Source organism: Podarcis cretensis (genome assembly GCF_951804945.1).
Source record: "Podarcis cretensis genome assembly, chromosome: 2".
Lineage (NCBI taxonomy): Eukaryota > Metazoa > Chordata > Lepidosauria > Squamata > Lacertidae > Podarcis > Podarcis cretensis.
The window spans coordinates 36,191,200-36,210,926 of record NC_137171.1 but is presented as its reverse complement, the minus strand read 5'-3'; the positions used below and the strand labels follow the sequence as shown (position 1 = coordinate 36,210,926).

The window sequence follows — 19,727 nt, the reverse complement described above, 5'->3', positions numbered from 1 at the left end:
TTTTCTTTCCATCTTTTCTACATATTCCCTATCTGTAACACGGAAGCAATCTTATAAGGATGTTCATTCGTACAAAACACCCCTAAACAAGATTGGTGCTAAAAAAAAATCCCACACTGGAAGTGAAGGACTTTGATCATTCACAAAGTGCTTTGGCATGGATCTTGAGTAAACTCTGTTTACTGTATATCTTACTGATCTTCTGCCTATCGGTGTGAAAGGTACTGGGAATCATAAGCTGAGAGTCAACATGCCTTCCTCCCCCTGGCGCACCTGCACAGCCCTAGCCTCACCGCAAGGCTGCTCTGCTCAGCCCAGCCCACCCAGGTAAGCTGCAGCAATGACACGGTGGGAAGGGCAGTGCCATCTTCCAATTCACCACTGGCTATGCACTAATGTGCAGAGCAGCATTAACTTCCTAGTTTTCTAGAGACCATTTCCTGCTCAAAATACCTGGAGTGCAATAAGCACACATGCACAGCTTCCCTTTAGCTCATGTGAGCCAGCACATGTAGCTTAGTAGAAATGCAAGCACTGTTGTGCACCACAATACACAAACTGCAAAGCAGTTCCCCACATGCCTTACAAGCAGATAATATTTGGGTCCCAAATTCTAGTTTTACAGCTTATTGGGGCTGTTGTAGTTGATGAAAGGCCTAATGCCCTAATCAGTGAAACAGGAATTTTTGGACATAGTCCAACGGACATGACATTGGACTTCAACCAAAGTACTCCTATCTAACCAGTTTGCCACTGTAGTTTGCCTGATGATCACAGAGGAAAAGTCTAATGTCCGCTTGTGTTCTGGACCCTTGCCCCTCTTGGCTGATAAAAACTAGCAAGGAAGAGATGGCTGGCTAGGCTAGGGAGGTGACTGATGCCTCTTTACGAGAAGGGGTGGTCCCTGCCTGCTTGAAGGAGGGAGTGATAAGACCACTCCTTTAGAAGCACGTCCTGGATTCAGAAAATCTAATTACTGGCCAGCTGCCCTTCTTGGGCAAGGTTCTTTAACAGGTGGTTGTAGACCAGATCATAGAATCGTAGAGTTAGAAGAGACCCCAGGGGCCATACAGTCCAACCCCTTGCACTGCAGGAATCTCAACTAGATCATCCATGACTGATGGCCATTCAACCTCTGCTAAAAAACCTTCAAGGAAGGAGAGAGTCCACCACTTCTCATGGGAATCTGCTCCACTGTCAAACAGATGTCACTGTCAGAAAGTTCTTCCCAGTGATTAGTCGAAATCTCCTTTCTTGTAACTTGAATCCATTGGTTCAGATCCTAACCTCCAGAGAAGGAGAAAACAAACTTGCTCCATCCTTCATGTGACAGCCCTTTAGATATTTGAAGGTGGCTATTATATCCCCTCTCAGTCTCCCAACTCCTTCAACTGTTCCTCATGTCTGTTTTGCCAGGAAAAACTGTTCCTCATCTCCCAGGCCTTTGGCTAATTAAACAATCTATGGCCTTTTAAACTGTTGGGGAGTATTGTTTTTGTTTGTTTTTCTATGTTATGCATTTTTGTGTTTTCATATTGTGAACCACCCTGTGTTCCTCGGATGAAGGTAAGATAAAAAATTAATAAATAATAATAAGCTGGCATAATACCTACAGTACTCTTTTACAGCTGCTAGATGCTGTGCCGGTTAACATACAGTAAAATTTAAGAACTGGAAAACTTGCTCGCTACTTTGTGACATTTTAGTTGGTCCTAATTCAGGTATCACCCTCTGATGACTTGGGGGTTTTGTTTATTTTTTAACCTAAGGGACCAGCTAAACCTGGTCCACATTTGAATGAAAGCATCAGGTTCTGGGGGACATTGCTAAATAAATTGGGAGGGGTTCATCAGGAAGACAATAAAGAGAAAAGTATTTGAAATTCAGTAAAAGAAGATTCTTACTAATGGCAATATTTGGCTGGAACTGGGAGGAGGGCTCCTTTAAAGAAGTGAACACTTGCCTTTTAGCCTCGGGAATCAGTTTTACACAACACACACCCCAGCACAAGGCCAAGTGGGTGCTGACAGTGCCTCTTCAGAGGCAGTAATGTTAGCCTCTTTATTTTATTTTTAATCACTGCAACCAAGCATAAATTAATAACTGGCACATCTCACTGAATCTTAAATTAGCAGTTCAAAGATATATGCAGTAAGCCAAAGCCATATTGGATATAGCTCTGAAAGAAGAGGACATAGAATTAAAGTGTAAACAAACATGTGCCTTTGCAAGCTACCCAGTTTGAATTAAAATGCATTTGGCACAAACATGTTGGCTTACAAGTGGTACAATTCATAAAAGCAAGCCTATAAGCTGAGACATACATACTTCAAGGCTTGCAGGAAATAACCATGACCTGTTTGTCACCCATTCTACCTTTGGCCAGGTCTAGGAATAAACTAGAAGTGACCTGTGAGGACACCATGAAGAGTTCCGGTCGGTGGCTTTGGCCCCATGCAAATTTCTTTGAATGATGGCACTGCATTCCATCAAGCTACTATAGGCTGGCTGCCATGGCTGCCACACATCTACAAGTATACAAATCTGTGTTCTCATGCTAAATAACCTTGCACCATCTGATCTACGATGAACAGAAAGGGTATGCGTTGACGTGTTCTTTGTGCTCTGAGGTTAGGGTGGCCTGCCTTCCCCTGTCGCCACTGCCCAGCTTGCCAGTAACACCAACTTCTGTAGGACTGCCTGATTTCCTTTCATCTTTTGTTCTTTGCTTCGAAGCAATTTTAAGAACATCTTGGAAAATTAGAGAGCTGGGCCCAGGGCCAGGAAGACACATGATGGAACACTTCTGTTCCAAAGTTTTCACAAGAAGGTTGGTAGAGCTTTTCAATAAGGGTGGGGGCGGATGCAGTAATAATGAAGGGTGCAAGAAGGTAAGATGCAACGTGTCGGCACTTTTCAGGAGCTATGTTCTGTAAGGCACTATCAGGGACCAGGAGTCAGATTCCTCTTCGTTGGGTGATGCAAGTGAAAAATCTGACCAGGAAGCAGGAAGGGGGCCCAGATCCACCCTGCTATCGGATGAACCTGCAGGGCTGGTCTCAACCCCCACCCCAAAAAGGAAGTGGCACTGCCATCCTCTGACTCAGAGAACTCCACTGCAACAGATCCAGGGCAACCTGGATAAAGCAGCATCTTGTAGCAACATCAGAGCTCTCTGTCCCCCAGAGTGCTGCCTGAGCCTTGCCTTGTATCCTGCCTAAACCATGCCTCCCCCAGCAGGACTTTGCCTTGCTTGGCTACACCACAGAGCACGACATGCAGTCAGTGCGTTTAGATAACGACAAGCTGTCAGGCATAGAAAGTTTACACAGTCCATCTGCGTTCGCCACCACATCGGCTCTGATCACACTTTCTTGTACATGTCCCAGGATCTGGTCTGAGGGCACATGACGCCACCAGTGTCCTGAGAGCTAATAGATCTGGGAACAACTTGCATCCTGCCCTAGGTGCCATGACAGGAAAGTTGAGATATAAATGTAGGATAAATAAATACGTTGTTTTGTTTTTTTAAAAAAAATTATATACCGCTGGCCTACAATAGTCTCTAAGCAGTTTACAAAGATCCAAGACAAAATTTTTTGAAAAATCAGTTGAAACTAATAAAATCAAACATCAATTAAAACGCCGCTGGAATTAAAATAAGTGCTTTGAGTAGGTGCTGAAAGTTCAGTAGCGAAAGGCATGTCTGACCTCAGTTGGGAGTTCTGCAAAATACCTAGAGCAAAGTATGCCAATGGATGTTGGAGAAGTAAAACCAGACACTTGTTCAGTCATCACATTTGTTGACATGGGTGTGACCTCCATGCTAAATGGTACCAGTGGCTGTTTTATTGAAGTGCGCTCTGTGATCCCATCCCAAGAGCAAGAGATGGTGTAGCAAATTACAAAACACAGGGACGCTCTTGATGTTTTGTGCCTGACCTACAGCTTTCAGAGAGAGCAGAAGACTTCAAAAGAAGGGAATTCCATTCTGTGTAGGGCTCCAGAGTTCTAGGATGTCCATTAATCTTTTTAAAATTCTGGCTATGTCTAAAGTAGGGAGTGGGGACACTCTGCCTGCACTTAGATGACTCTCTCCACACCAATTCCATTTACACAAATGCAAACCTATGGGGATTGTTGGGCTGGTTAATTCTGGCACAGCCACTCGCCTGTTTTTGAGAAGCACCCAGAAGGGTTTCAGACCAAAACGCAGAGAAGTTGGGACAGAAGAGAAAGTGCAAATCACTTTTAGAGGAGCAGGTGGGGCAGGGGAGAACATATGCTACTACAGATAAGATTAAATCTGCCTGGGACAGGAAGGTTTCTGGAGGCCTTAGATAGACAAGCTGCTAAACAGCGGGGGGTTGGGGCGGAAGCTCCTTATAGGCCAAGTCTCCATTTCTCTCTAGGCAAAATGACCAAACCAAGAAGAAGCGTCTTCTGGCTACCTCTCCCCGCCACTTCTCCTCATCTGTCAGTTCATGAACTGGATTACAAGGCAACATTCTGGCCACAGAGTCAGCTGCCATCGCTCCCCGTGTCACTCTTTCTTAGCATCCCCCACCAGGAGATCTCTCACAGAGAGAGGAGCTGTGTGGTATAATTGCTCTACTTTCCCTCCTGCCTAGGACACAGAGGGAGAACAGAAATTGTATAGGAGGAATCCTTTTCACTCTCCAAGGCCAACTGTGTTGCTGCTCCCACCTCCTGTGCATTTAGCGCTAATGATGGGGGGGAGGGGGTGCTGAGTCACCACATGGAAGACCCAGCCAGACATGCTGCTCAAAGCGGTCACGTGGTTTCCAAATTCCTCTGGGCCAGCTCTGCAACATGCACTGATGTCACATGGGAGATCCATGGACGACTAGCTGTGCTGATGAATAGGAGCTCTGGCTAACATATTCAACACAGGATTTAACTAGAGTGAAAAACTCGATCCTGAGAATTCAAAAGGCACTGAATTAATTTGGCTTCAAGAGAGGGGACAGTCAACATTTCCTACAATTAAACCTTTTTTAAAAAGTATGTATGGCTTTATGTGCACACATACACACAGGGTAGTATATTGGGCTTGCAGTGCAGGGGCCTGGTCTCCACTAGATCTGCAATGTGTTAGTCAATCAGGATTAAAACCTTTCAGTTTACTAAAGTAGTGCCCCCTTACTGATTGTGAAACAGGTGTTTTCTTAAATAAGCCGTGTAACTTTTCCCACCTTTGCAGGTGCAGGCCTAAGAAAAAGACTGAGCTGGTCCACACAATCCATGTGATTTTTTGCAGAACGGTGGGTGATCAGAAGATTATATGTTCCTGCTTGTGAGTCACATTACACAGAATGATTATCTTATCAGAGCACCCTCCTGGCTCCAGACAAAGAGTCCATTTGTATTCTTCTGAAACAGCCAACAAGGGGCCTGCTAAATGTTACCCAAGCCAAATGGCAGCTGCTTTTTACAGGAGCAGATTCCATAAAGCTAGGAAGATGGTCAAACGACCCAACCTCATAGACCTGGACCCAACCTTTGATCATGTGGGTTCTGGCTATGAGATTATCATTTTCATTATTACTATTATTGAGGTTAATATTTTCATTTGTAAATCGCTTCCCATGAGGTATGCAGAAGCAACTTAGAATGCAACATACAAAAATGGTGGTGTATGTTAAAATAGTTAAAAGAACTGCATATACAAAATCTCTCTCTCTCTCTCTCTCTCTCTCTCTCTCTGTGTGTGTGTGTGTGTGTGTGAGAGAGAGAGAGAGAGAGAGAGAGAGAGAGAGATTGATTAAAAGCAGTTTAAAACAACATCAGGTACAGAAAACCAACAAAAATCCAAGACAGAGATAATCCAACTGAGATAAAGATTTTAGAAGGCACCACACTGGAAGGGATCATTTGAGAACTAACGTGGCTTAGGCTGGTTAGGGTATTGGACAAGGACTGGTGAGATATTGGTTCAAAGCCTCGCTCAGCAAGGAAGTTCACTGAGAAACTGTCAGAAACGCCAACAGAACCAGCATTCCAAGATACACCCATCTTCCATCCTGACTGCTGCCACACATAGCCCCTAAACGATCCAGTGTTGTATAGAGCCTGCAAGATAAACTCGAGTCTGTTTTACTCTGGTATCAGGTCTCCAGCCTGGCTCATGGGGCGGGGGCTATGGATAGAGCAGTTTTAGTTAAGGCAGGGGGTGGGAGGCTTGTACAGTGGGACCTCAGGTTACATACGCTTCAGGTTACAGACTCCGTTAACCCAGAAATAGTGCTTCAGGTTAAGAACTTTGCTTCAGGGTGTTGTGCCCCGACAGCGCGGCAGCAGGCGGAGGCCCCATTAGCTAAAGTGGTGCTTCAGGTTAAGAACAGTTTCGGGTTAAGTATGGACCTCCGGAACGAATTAAGTACTTAACCTGAGGTACCACTGTATGTGGGCATCAGAGTGCAGTTTTACATGGGCCTAGCCCACACCTTGCCAGAACTGACTAAGCCTGTTCACTTTATTGGGGGAAGAGGCAGGGAAGGCACAGGCATTTATTTACCTTTTGTGGTGCCCTCAACCCCAAAAATACTGGTTTTAGACAGCTACTGGGAGGCATGATTGGGAAGGAGTTCTGGGACTGGTCTTGTGGATTTCTCCAAGAATGCTTCTCTCTTTCCTGCCCCACACCATCATTCAAGAACTGACACATGGTGAGGTCTGGTCAAGCTGTGGAGAAGTTGGCAATCCCTGGAATAGTCTCATAACTGAATAGCAGCAATGACATGTTTATGGAGTTGTTGTAGTCAGGGAAATAGCCCAGGGTAGCTCTGTGCTTTTAACTGCCTCCTGGCTAACTTTGGCCAACTTTGTGATGTGCAGCATTCCAGTTCTTTTTTCTAAGCCGGAGTTTTCAAAGGGGGAAATAAAGGAGCTAGCATTAGACTAATACTAGCTCCTTTATTGTACTGCATGTACTGCGAGATGTAATGAATATACTACAAGAAATGGATTTGCCAAGACAGCTGACAACAAAAAAATAGCCATTGTTGCAACCTTAAGAGCAATAATGGTCTTGGGAAATAAATTCAGCTGATTTCTGGGAAAGTATGTTTCAACCGGCTTTTGAGATGACTCAGATCACCAAACAAGTTCCACTTTTATTATTCAACAGGCTGGACAACGATGCAGAAAAATAGCAAAGAGCAAATCAGTGTGAGTAACCTAGGGATGAAATGGTAACAATAGTTCTCAAGAGAGCCTGGCTTCCAATGGGGCACCATAGTCTTATCCCACTGCTTCCCCTGGTCAAGGAGGTTTCCAAAACAATATAAAAACCTGCAAAACCTCTGACCCTTGCAGAGACCCAATATGAAGCTCTTAAATAAACCAATATGAAGTTGTTTTGCACACAACTGAACATTCCTGTATCTAGCCACAACCAGCTCTTGGTGTTCACGTGGATTTTAAAAAATAATTACTTAGGGTGTGCATGGAAATGAATTGTCACTTGAGAACGTGGCACAACAACTTTGGAAGAGGCACCCATCACCTTGTTAACATGCACAGGGGATACTCAGGCTTGCCTTGTCAAACTGGTTTGCAGCCGGGAGTCAGCACAACCTATTGCACAGGCAGAAACTAAGAGGATTTGGGAGTTTAGTGTTGACTGTTGAGAAAAACGCCTCTCTGAAACATTGATTGCAGCACACAGTCCTGTGCTGCAGACCATCTAGCTATTTGCTCAGTGGTACCAGGGACACTTCTGCTAAGATGCATAGCACATATGTCCCTTTCCTCTCTCTGATAAAGACTTAGTCCTCCAGCTTTCATCCACAGTTCATTCATTTTCACAGAGACTCAGCAGCACACTTGGCCTTGTGGTTTTCACCAAATATTTAGCAAGATGAGCTAGGAGATTTCCATCTCCTTTCCCACGCTGTGAAGTGTTTGACACCAGCTCTTTCAACATGTTTCTGTAAGGTTCTGTATCTTCTAGCAGGAAGGTAAATATTCCTATGTGACTTTGCTTTTGAAATACGGGGCATTAATTTGGGTTCTACATGCAACTGCCTTTCCCTCATGAGGCCTAGAAACAAAGCTGAACATCTTTTATCACAATTTTTGCTATATGGAGAATTTAAGTTGACAACTTTGCTGATAAAAAATATCAGGGTGACATAACCAGTTGGTTTTCCATAATGATCTGTGCAACTAGATTTGGAACACAGGTGCAAATATTGTGCAAGAAGAAATAGGAAATGCCATGGAAGATGCTGAAACTTCAGAAATGTACCTGGCTGCTCTTGGGAACCAGAGACCAGACAGATAGGCTCAGCGACGTAGCGTGGGTTGTCAGCACCCATGGCAAGGCAAGTAATTTGTGCCCCCTAACCCGGGGGCAAGGCAAGTAATTTGCGCCCCCTAACCCGGGGCAAGGCAAGTAATTTGCGCCCCTAACCCCTAACCTGCCACCGCTGCCAGCTTCTTCTTGCTGCTGCCTGGGCTGGGGTATTTACGGTAAGGTAGCCACGGCAGCGGCGGCGGGTCCGTGTCAGGTGATCTGAGGCGAGTTGCCGCTGGCGCTGCCGCCCAAACAACGCCGCTTGCCCAGAGGAGGAGGGCAGAGAGGTGAGGAAAATGCAACATGACCCAGCAGCTGCAGCAGCAGCGGCGTCGGGGCTGTGAGGAGGGGCTGCCTGGCGCGCCCTCCGCGGCCCTGACGCGCGGGGACCGCGGCGAGCGCTGAGAGCCGCTGCCTGCCGGACGCCTTCAGCCCGGACGCGCGCACAGCTCGTCGGTTCCGCGAGACATGGGGCTCTGCTACAGCCTGCGCCCGAGGCTCTTCGGCGACTCCGGAGGCGGCGAGCGCGCCCCCCCCAGATGTTGCGCCCGGTGCGGCCGGTCCCCCCTGCACCGCCCACGCTACGCCACTGGATAGGCTTAAGGCCAATCCAGCAATTCACTTATGTTCTTTAAAAAGCACAAGAAAATTTCCTTTTTGTTATCACCTTCTGCAACTGCAGTCCATACACAATTTGTTTCAGAGCAATACTAGACTACTTCCACAGTGGCTATATCAGAAAAACTCTTGTGGGGAAGGCTGGAGGAACTGAGCTTTGCTCCACAAGTTTGTTTTCTGAAAGAGCAATAATAGTGTATAGACAACTTTCCACTTATGTGGGAGTTACGTTCTGCAGATCGTGCATAAAGCCAAAATCGCATATAGTCAAAACCCACCCCCTTTTATTTATTTATACTTTTTGCCAAGTGCATAAAGCTGAATGAGCACAAGTTAAATTGGTGTAAGTTGTGAGTTACCTGAACTTGTTTTTAATGGAATGAACTTTCAGATAATTGTAATTTTAATCAGTGCTATTTCAATTTGCAGTTGATGATTAAATTATAATCAAGTAGCTGCAAGGACCCAGCAATGGTGAAGGGGGCAAGCTACTGGTCAGAGTGCTCCTCACTCCTACCCCTTTTGTGCTACCTCTGGCGGTCAGGTCAGTTCAGCAGGACTATGGCAGAGGTAAAGCCTCTGTGGTTTGCAGGTTTGAGAGTTAAGCTTCTAAAGCAGGGGTGACTAACCCCCGTTTCAGGGGTTTGATCACACAGACCACACAAGCAAATATTTCTGGCCCACAAGATCCTACTAATTTTGGTGGTGGCGGCCAATTTTTTACTTTAAAAATTATTATTTAGTAGACACACCCCTGGAAGATAATCCCCTCTGCTCAGCTGAGCTCAACCTGCTAATGGGGATGCAAATCACCCTCTCATACCCATCTGATTGATTGATTGATTGATTGATCAATCAGTGAGTGTGGAGCCACAATAACTCCCTCCTCAGCTGATCTGCTCAGACAAGCTGGAGGAGGAAGCTGTGTATGTCCTCTGAGCATTTGTGTGTGAGAGAATTTTAAAGAGCCTTACAATGAGACCAACATTCATTTGCATTTATTTCTAACCCATCTAACTCTAACATAGGAATGGCTAACCTGTTGCCCTCCAGACGCTGCCGGACTCCAGCCCCCATCAGCCAGCATGGTCAATGGTCAGGATGATGGGAGTTGTAGTTCAGCAACATAAGGAGGACCACAGGTTCTTCTTCCCTGGTGTAACCCTATGCTAAGTTCAACTGCGAAGGGCAGTGCTGGTGAGAACTAGTCAAGCACCACCGTCATTATGTCTCGGAGGCATCTATACACATAAATTAACATATGCAAACTTAATACAGATTTGAGTGATAGGCCGGCGCTCATGCACCTAGCAATGTACCCGAGTAGACATGGAATCCTAGGCAGGTTTACAGAAATAAGCCCCACTAAATTCAATGGTTTACTCCCTAGTAATTGTGTTAAGGTTTGCAGCTCGAGTCCCATTTAATTCCATGAGATTTTTGCTTCCGAGTAAGCAAGTAAAAAGCCATGCTACACAGCCCACGCTTCGCATGTTACAAATTTCCTGTATGAAAGGCATTTAAGTTATGCACAGGAATGAATCTACAATGTGTAAGTCTACTGTCGCAAACTGACTTGCAGACCTGTGTTCATTTTGATGCATGTACAATATGCTGGCATAAATTGGTGACTGTTTCCCAAAGTGCATGTGCACCCACCCACCACTAAATGCACATAGGAGCGATTGTTACACAAGACAACCGGAATAGCGACTGCACTAGTTAATTCCTACAAATAAACACTTTCCTGCAAGTAATTACTTTCTGAGTAGGAGTTTCACAAAAATAAAATGCCCCTCTCAGGGGGAACTATGCCTGTTTCAGGCATTTGTGGCTCACATGGTAAAGGTAAAGGAGAGTTTGGGGGTTTTATTTTTAACCATTTTATAGTCAACTGATAAATCTGGAAAGCGATTTACAACATAGGGAAAAGGCAAACCGCTGCTATGCCCATTTCACCAGACTGAAAACTGAGGACCAGGCGGGGGAGGGGTTCCTCCTCGGGGTCATAGAGCAAGGGAGCACAAGGGTCATCTAGTCCAACCCCCCCTACAATGCAGGAATCCTGCCCACAGCCTTGCCTGGGTGGGATCGAACCACAAAGGTCGAAGTGGGGCTTGCTTCCGAGTAAACATACACCCCCTGGAGCGCAGGTGAAACTGGAGCCCGCGCTTGCCAGCTCGGCCCCCCCCCTCCCTCCATCCCGCGATAGAGACGCCTCTACTTTCCGGGCGGGGCACTCGCTCACCTTGTAGGCTGAGGGTGGACGGCGTGGACAACTCCATGATCTTCCGAGCCCAGGTCTCGGCGATGCTCCGGTTCTCTTCGGCTTCCTGGGACTCCAAGACGCGGAAAGTCTTGGCCACCCTGTGGCGGGACTCCCCGGACACCCACCAGCCCTTCTTGAAGGGGTAGCAGAAGACGGTGAAGTAGGCGGCCGCCGGCTCCGGAGCGCCTTTCCTCTGGAAAGCGTAGCAGCCGATGCAGTCCGAGAGGCTGAGCGACGTGATGGAGCCGCTGGGCTCGGACGTGTCCAGCCGGCGGAGCAGCAGCTCGGCGCTGCTGGTGAGGCTCAGGGCGCAGCTCGACTTGGGCGCCGCCGCCGGGACCAGCGAGAAGATCCCCGAGAGCACAACTTCGCGGGAAGGCCCGCTGCTGCTGCTGCTGCTGCGCAAGGTCTCCCCGGAGTCCGACAAGCCTCGCTCCATCGCCGCAGCCTCATGGAGAGCGGACGACCCGGCGCGTGCGGAGGGCGCTGCTGCTGCGGCTGCTGCTCCGGGAGCCCGGGCGTTGCAACCCTTCGTTGCCTGGCTTATCAATGAGCGGCGGAGGGCTGGCTTCCACACGGGCGCTCGGGCGCGCTGCTCTCTGCTGCCACCCGGCGGCGACTCTGCGGAACGACACCAACTTCAAGTTCATTCATAAAAGCTCCAAACACGCAATAATCAAATAAAGTTGCTAAGCGAGGACATTCCCCCCCCCCCAAGAAGTTGCCCATCCGAGCTGCAGCTCGGGAACCTCAAGGAACCGGTCTAAGCACGTGCTTGCTCAAAACTCAGCCCCGTGGGAATTAATCCGTAACAAGCCCCACCCCTTCTCTTTTGTCCCGGGACACCCAAGTCCTACGCCTCCTCCGGGTTAAGAGGTTAGGCAACAGCAAGCCCTATGTAGGGGCGCGGGGCGGGTCCTCCAAAGCAAATAAAATGATTTTTTTTTTTTTGACGGGAACAGGAATCCAAGGGCCAAACTCCACGGTCAAGCAATGGGGATTGCTTCCACCTGCGCTTTTCATTTCTTAAGCGGTGCCTCCATTGACAGGCATCGACTTTGCCCCATAAGAAAGCTCTGCCCACGGTAACAAGCACCAGCGTTTCTTACTCGGCCATGTGAGAGGTAGTGCTCATGTCCTACAAACACTTGGGTGAATAGGGCTGGTCTCCTTTTTTTCTGGATGGGCTGTTGTGTCTTTAACTTCCAGGCGGAGTATTTCCCTGGCATGGAGATGCAGTGTTGAGAAAATAATAATAGATTTTTATTTGTACCCCGCTCTCCCCTACCAGAGCCAGGCTCAGGGCAGCTAACATCATAAAACTAACACAGTATACAAAGAACGTAAAAACAGGCAATCAATTAATTAAAATACATCTTAAAATTAAGGTAAAGGTAAAGGTACCCCTGCCCGTACGGGCCAGTCGTGTCCGACTCTAGGGTTGTGCGCCCATCTCACTTAAGAGGCCGGGGGCCAGCGCTGTCCGGAGACACTTCCGGGTCACGTGGCCAGCGTGACAAAGCTGCATCTGGCGAGCCAGCACAGCACACGGAAACGCCGTTTACCTTCCCGCCAATCTTAAAATTAGTTCAGAGCAAATTAAAATCTGGACAGATGGCAGTCCACCGGTAAAACTGAGAGTGGTTAATATTCTCCAGGGCCAACTGTTATCTCTTTAATGCTTCTATAATGCTTGTTCTTATACAGAAAGAAAAGAATCAGACTGAACCCCGACCAAAGGCCTGGCAGAACAGCTCCATCTTGCAGGCCCTGCAGAAAGATGTCAAATCCCACAGGGCCCCAGTCTCTTGTGAGAGAGCCTTCCACCAGGCTGGGGCCAGGGCCATTCTAATCTCCCCTGGGCCTGGGATCTTCAGGGTGTTATTATTTGCAGACCTGAATTTTCAGTGCTGGATTTCTGCCTGCCTAGAAGCTGTTTAAGGGCAAAAGGGGGGCTCTCCCTGCTTGATCCCTTGCACAGTTAAAATGGGAGGCAAGTCCCACTGAGCTGAATGGCCCTGAGGCCCTTTGAGCAATGTGGGGGCTCCCAAAGAGGCCCCACTACCTGCAAAATCTCCCACCCTCTGATGGCCTGGCCTCTGTTGGCATGGCAGCGGCACAGCCATGGAAGAGGTGAAACCTTTGCGCAGAATCAGCCATGGGGCGGAAAGAGAAACCTAATGCTTCACTGGGTTTGGCTCCAGATTCCTTTCCCACCTTGTGCCAAGCACAACCTAAAACATTATGTCCTTACCTATCCTTGCAACATGGCCAGGTATGGCTGAGAGATAAGTGTCCAAAGAACACCTGTGAAGGCAGTGATGTGGCAGTGCCAGACAGCAGGCCTCCCAACAGCAACATTGCTGCAAATTACCAGGACAGGATAGAGCAGAGTGGAAGTGAGGCCAGAGCTGTGCAGGAGCACCAACAGGATTGGAACTCGCAGCTCCACTCTATCCCAGAAAGCAGCATTGACGTCACTGTTGGGGGAGCACAGTGTGGCACTGCCCTAGCCAGCCCTGCAGAATAGGGCCAGTTTGTAAAAAGTGGCAGGCAATGATAACACTCAGAAAAAGGAAGTTAGACCCACTGAGATTAATGGGACTCAGTCCTTAGCAAACATGCCTAGAGTTGTAACCAACCATGGAGCTTTATTAGCCACGTTTATTCAGAAACTGATGTTGTCAGGTGCCTTGGGGAGCACCTTGAGAGCCAAAAGTTTGGGCAGAACTGATTTTATAAATACCTACTTATAATATATGTTTCTGTGTTATAATTTTGTAGTGTGACAAGCAGCTCCTGATATATTTTTTTATGGCAACTAACTAGACTAGACGCAGGTGGCGCTGTGGGTTAAAGCCTCAGCGCCTAGGGCTTGCCGATCGAAAGGTCGGTGGTTCGAATCCCTGCGGCGGGGTGCGCTCCCGCTGCTCGGTCCCAGCGCCTGCCAACCTAGCAGTTCGAAAGCACCTCCGGGTGCAAGTAGATAAATAGGGACCGCTTACCAGCGGGAAGGTAAACGGCGCTTCCGTGTGCGGCTCTGGCTCTGGCTCTGGCTCTGGCCAGAGCAGCGATGTCACGCTGGCCACGTGACCCGGAAGTGTCTCCGGACAGCGCTGGCCCCTGGCCTCTTAAGTGAGATGGGCGCACAACCCCAGAGTCTGTCAAGACTGGCCCGTACGGGCAGGGGTACCTTTACCTTTACCTTAACTAGACTAGAGGGATAGTGTCAGGAGCCACAGGAGATGCATGCAGCTCCCCCATGTGGTGAACCACCACACTGCAGTTTGCAGCAGGGAGTCTCCTCTACTCATGGTGCCTAATTTGGAAAAGGAAGACAAAAAGTCCACCAAATCAAATATTTTAAGTAAATTCAATTTTGGGGTGGCTGGGTGGGGGATGACAACAATTACAGCTTTTAGAAATGCATAAATCATACCAAAAATATTTTTTCCTAAACAGGAGGCACTTGGGTGGGGAAACGAAGCTGGTAAAACATTTGAGCATAGGTTTAAGAAAGCAAAAATAAAGATGACATGCTGGGAGGATTGGCAGTGCATTCCCACTCCCCTGCTTACACAACTGCTTACACACCAGTGTTGTGATCATTAGAATTGGTGTGCCCCTCTAGACTTGGTTTGTTCTCTTGTCTTGACTAGTTCTGCCCTGCTTCTCAGTTTTGTTTTCGGGGTCTGACCTGTTATTTGACTATGCATCTTGCTTTCTCCTCTAGCCCTGACTTGCTCTCCAGTTCTGGCTTTCTCTGCAATCGATTGTTCCTCTTGGTTTCTCCTTTTCTGCCTTGTGCCATGGCTTCAGTTGTCTGGCCTCTGATCATGTAGCCATGTTAGTCTTTGCAGCAAAAAGAAGGAAGAGTCTTAAAGATGAACATATTTTTTAATGACAAACTTTTGGGATTTTATTTTTTTTAATCCCAAATGGGACCCCAATAATTGTGGAGTATCCAAAACTTTTTGCTGCTGAAGTGGACTCTAGTGCATGAAAATTTGTATGCTACAATAAAACTGGATTCTTGATTACTTTGATGGTAGATAGGTACTTTCCCCACTATTTAGCTGCATGCTAAGAAAAGCTTTACCTGTTGAATTTCTGCATATGAGGCTGCTGTTAGAAGGGGAAGAGCAGGATCACCCCCTAGACCACACCCACCAAATGAAATTGTAAACATGTTGTTTGCATCTCTTAGCTCTGGAAAGATAACTGAACTTTTCAAATGCTAACTGAGTTGCCTGTATTTTAGCTATCTGTTCCCCTTCACCTGCACTTACTTGGTTGTGTTTCTTTGATTGGTTATTAAAATCCATGGTAGATTAGTAAGAAGCCTTTTCATTGTCCATAAGGGGCACATTGTCCAAACAGGGCTATCCTTTTCACTTTGCACAGTATATGAAGATTCTATGGAGCCTCTGAAATATCTCAGTTCGCATATTAAGGAGGGTTCAATGAGGGTGAATGTGCTACTGATCTTGCACGTGAAATCTGCCACATTATAAATAACATGGTCCATCTGCTTCTTCTGTTAGGCAAGCTACCAGTACTTTAAATTTCCTGCACCCACACATTGAGAACATGGTCACCACACTCCTTGTACTAAGCAGCGAAGAATCTTAATAGGTCCTTTTACTGGGTGTGCTTGTATTTGCTTTCCCAATAGCTATACAGTATGATGTTGACATTATATATTTGTATGATAGCTAATCCAGTACTACATGAACTCAATGAATGTAATAAAGACAAACAGTTTAGAGAAGATTATAGGAACAGTAAGAAGAAAATCAGTAGGAATAGTTCTACCATTGGTTGTGTTTTAATAAAGCAGTAGAAGGGAGGAATGAGCAATGCATAATTTCTGCTCCTCTATCTGATCAGATGTGCCACTTGGAACAGATTGTGCAACATGTTGGCTTTTTGAATAAGGGATAAGGCTGATCTCTAAGGAGTCTTAAACCAGGATTTATAAACTCTCATAAAACCCCTTGAATGCACGTGTTTTCTTACTCAAAGGATTTACTTTACATCTTGAAATTGGATCTTGTATCAGATTTCTCTCCAGTTCTAAAGAGATTGTATCTATTTGTTTGGCGGGGGGGGGGGGGCAAGAAGGGAAACTCTGCTCATTTTATATATTTTTTCCAGTCTGCCCCTTCTAGTCTTACTTCATACTAATATGTTAGATGGATATTATTGTTGTTGTTGGTATGGTGATGGTTGTTGCAGCTAAGGGAATTACCTCTTTTCTGTCCTATATGCCAGAAACGGCTTGAAACCAGCTTAGGTTTCAGTCCTGCATTCCAGGTATGGGGGAAACCCATGGCCTTCTTAATGTTGTTGAACGCCATCTCCTATCAGCTTCAAGCAGCATGGCCAATGGCCAAGGATGATAAGAAGAGTTGCAATCCAAAACATCTGGAGGGAGCCATTTTGTCTATCCCTGATTTTTAGGCTGTGAAACCGGTTTTTACTTAAAAGATATCTGGCCTAATGTGTCCAGCGAGAAAACATCCACATATCGGTGCCACTGCTATGATGTGTGGGAGAGCAGCTTTTGAAAAAACTTGAATACATTTCAACTAGGTGGCATGACATTTCAGAGCCTATTTTGGCTCTTCCGAAGCCACTAATTGTCAGGTAAAGCTTTGGGTCAATTGCTGCTATTTGTGGATGTTTTCCATCCCACATAGCAATGACATAAGCTTGGCTTCCCTTTATACACACAGCATTGGCAAACATTGCCCAGGAAGGATTGCATGCATCCCTGTTTAAAAATAATATACTGTGGCAAAACTTTATTCTGTGACTGGCCTCATGGCACGGCATATAATGCTACACACCGATTCACTGAGGAACATTTCTCAAATTGAATTTTGTGGACAGCGTTCCAGGGGGTGAGAGGTTAGCTGGAAGAACCAAACTTTGGTCATGACTTATGACGACCCTTTCTTCCTTATTGCTGTTTGAAGCCTGACACCTCACTTACTCATGTTTCTCTATCACATAAATTAGCTGTCTGCCACTTAGCTGACACCTTTCCAAATCTCCCCTGAGTTAAGTACGGTAAGATAGTTTTATCCTTCCCCTTGATTGCCCAGCTAATGTGTCACCCTGTAACCACAAGAAGTGATAGCCTGAAACATTTTGCTCCAAAATAATCATATTTTCTTTCCTTCTCCGGTTCTGGTTTCACTATAATTGGGGTGAAATTGCCCAGTGAGTTTCTTCCCTGGGGAGGAGAAAGCTCAGAACATTGCCTCTGGGAGGAATACTTAAATATGCTTATGGGAAGGAGAGAAACCCCTCCCTCATCGCCCTGATTTCTCCTTTGTTTGCTGAAGATACCAGGGTCAGAGACCATTGTGCCAGCAGCAGTTTTTCTTCTAAAGATGGCCTAGGATTGAATTCATATATGGTAATCTGAAATCAGACTCCATACTCGAAAGCTAGATCATCAAGCTAAGTGTGTGTGTATGAAGTTGGCTGTGGCTTTTTGAACCTTTCTGTTTTATTGTTCTTTCCCTATCTTTTGAAAGTGTGCAAACTCTTGCCTTCCCTGACAAACCTACTTATATTTTTATGTTGCAGTCCAGGTCTTGTTGCACTACAACTCCCATAAGTTTTGCCTGCTTTTTCTTTTGCCAGACTGGGGCATTTTCCTGAGTTTGTTGTTTGGCTGTTTGAGAAGAGTGCTTTGGAGAGAGGCTCTGAGCGTTGTCAGCTTTTATTCTGTGCAATTGGTATTTTGTGGCATCAGTGACAGTCCCCTAGGTTTTCAAACGTGCTCTTTGGCCCAAAAAAGTTGGGGACCCCTGACCTTTGGGGTTAATTTTACACTCAAGTTCTAACCACTCACTCTGCCACTTGGCCTGTACTCAGCATTTTTGAATCCTCCTTAGTTAACAAAGGGTTCCCTGTTGTGTGTGGGGATGCCCAACAAATATTTAGAGATCCCATGGAAGAGTTTCTTCTGTTAAAAATGAAGTGACCCTGTAACAAGTGGTGGTGGTGATTTTCAGTGTTTCATGACCTAAAAAGAGAGTCCTGGGGAGAATTTTGTGTCCACAAGCAACCCCAACGTTACACACTGAGCACTCCACAATCCTACACAGGACTGTAGGCATGTGAGTGTACTGGGGAATAGCTGTAAATCATGCAATACTCTCAATTACTGTGGTACAAGGAGCTTTCACTAAGTAATTAGTGCACTTCAGTACACAATGCTCTCTCAGCATGCTAGGGATGTGGGTCATGCAGTGGGCATGATACAATCCTGGCTACACCATTTCATTTATTAAATATGGAGTTGGAAATCATCTCATTAGGTGTAACTTGCAACAGCTCATCATTATCCTACACAACAGTGAGCAAAGCAACACTATGCATTAACCGTTATAAAATACTCATTTGTTTTCAAAGCATATTTGCTGCCTCTAGAAACCTTCTATTCTCTTACCACCACCATTCCCAGTTGTTTTGGTTTTTTATGAAACTGAAGATAGGACTGATTGGAATGAGTTCAGACACACAAATCTGCCTTTAAACCCCTTCCCTGCTGAACAAATTCTGCCCATAAACAACATTGCTTTCTGCCTAAGCAAGGAATTGGTGCATTTTACTTAAGACATGAGACTTTGGGGGGGGGGGGGCACACCAGGCTTTCTTTTTAAACTCAAGTGAGCCATTCAACCAATATCAGTTATTAGGAGATTCATATTACCAAAGTTCATACCAATGATGGTTCAGAGTGCGTTACTGCTCATTTGTTCACCCATCATATTTTCTTTTTATCTGTTAAAAAAAGAATCTCAAGTTCTTCTCGAAGGGCCCTGTTTCTGAAGCAATACCGGTTCCGCTGAATGAAAGGGCTACAAGGTCTAACTCAGATCCTGAGATATGTGCCATTCATAGTTTTCTTTTCCCTCTTCCCTCTTTCTGCCTCAGAGGAGGCTGCTTAATCTCTCACATGGCCCAGCAATTCTGCACAACTCCTTCTTCTCCTCTCCTCCTTCTCCCTCCCTTTTCTCCTCCTGCCCTTGGTGACAAATCTTGGTTCATGTTTATGACTCATGTTTGTTATTGTCCAGCCAGGGGCAAGATTCTCAGGGACAGCAGATTATGCAATCATATTAAGTGAGCCGGCTGGGCAGAGCTGTGACACACTAGAAGAACAAGGCCAGGACATGCCATTCTTCAGCTGAAGATTGCGGTTGTTTTCACAAAAGAGGCTGAAATTTGTTTTTTGCTTTTCCACATCTCCAGTTCAAATGCAAAACCTTTGTTGGCTCAAATGTGCATTTGCTTTAAAATTTATCTGTCTTGCTTCCTACCCCATGTTAAATACTCTCACAAAAATGCATTTACTTTACATTATTTACATTAAAACAATTTCTTAGCAGCACTTGTGAAAGCACCCGCAGTGTAAGTGGCCTAGGTTAAAGGTATCAGTTACTTTAGAGTCTAAGGAAAGTGAATGACAACTGCATGGCACAGTCTATAAGAGGTTCT

General features: G+C 46.1%; 1 protein-coding gene across 1 annotated transcript in view; it reads right to left on the bottom strand.

Annotated features, from left to right (window-relative positions):
* Positions 1–15,082, bottom strand: part of SPHK1 (sphingosine kinase 1) — a 36,360-nt gene extending 21,278 nt beyond the window's left edge. The window contains exons 1-2 of the mRNA XM_079966054.1: positions 14,905–15,082; positions 11,187–11,828 (exon numbers count right to left, since the gene is read on the bottom strand). Of these exons, the coding sequence (XP_079822180.1) occupies positions 11,187–11,828; positions 14,905–14,923 (661 nt within the window). The 5' untranslated portion in view covers positions 14,924–15,082. The remainder of the gene's footprint in view (positions 1–11,186; positions 11,829–14,904) is intronic.
* Between the last annotated feature and the right edge of the window lie 4,645 nt (positions 15,083–19,727).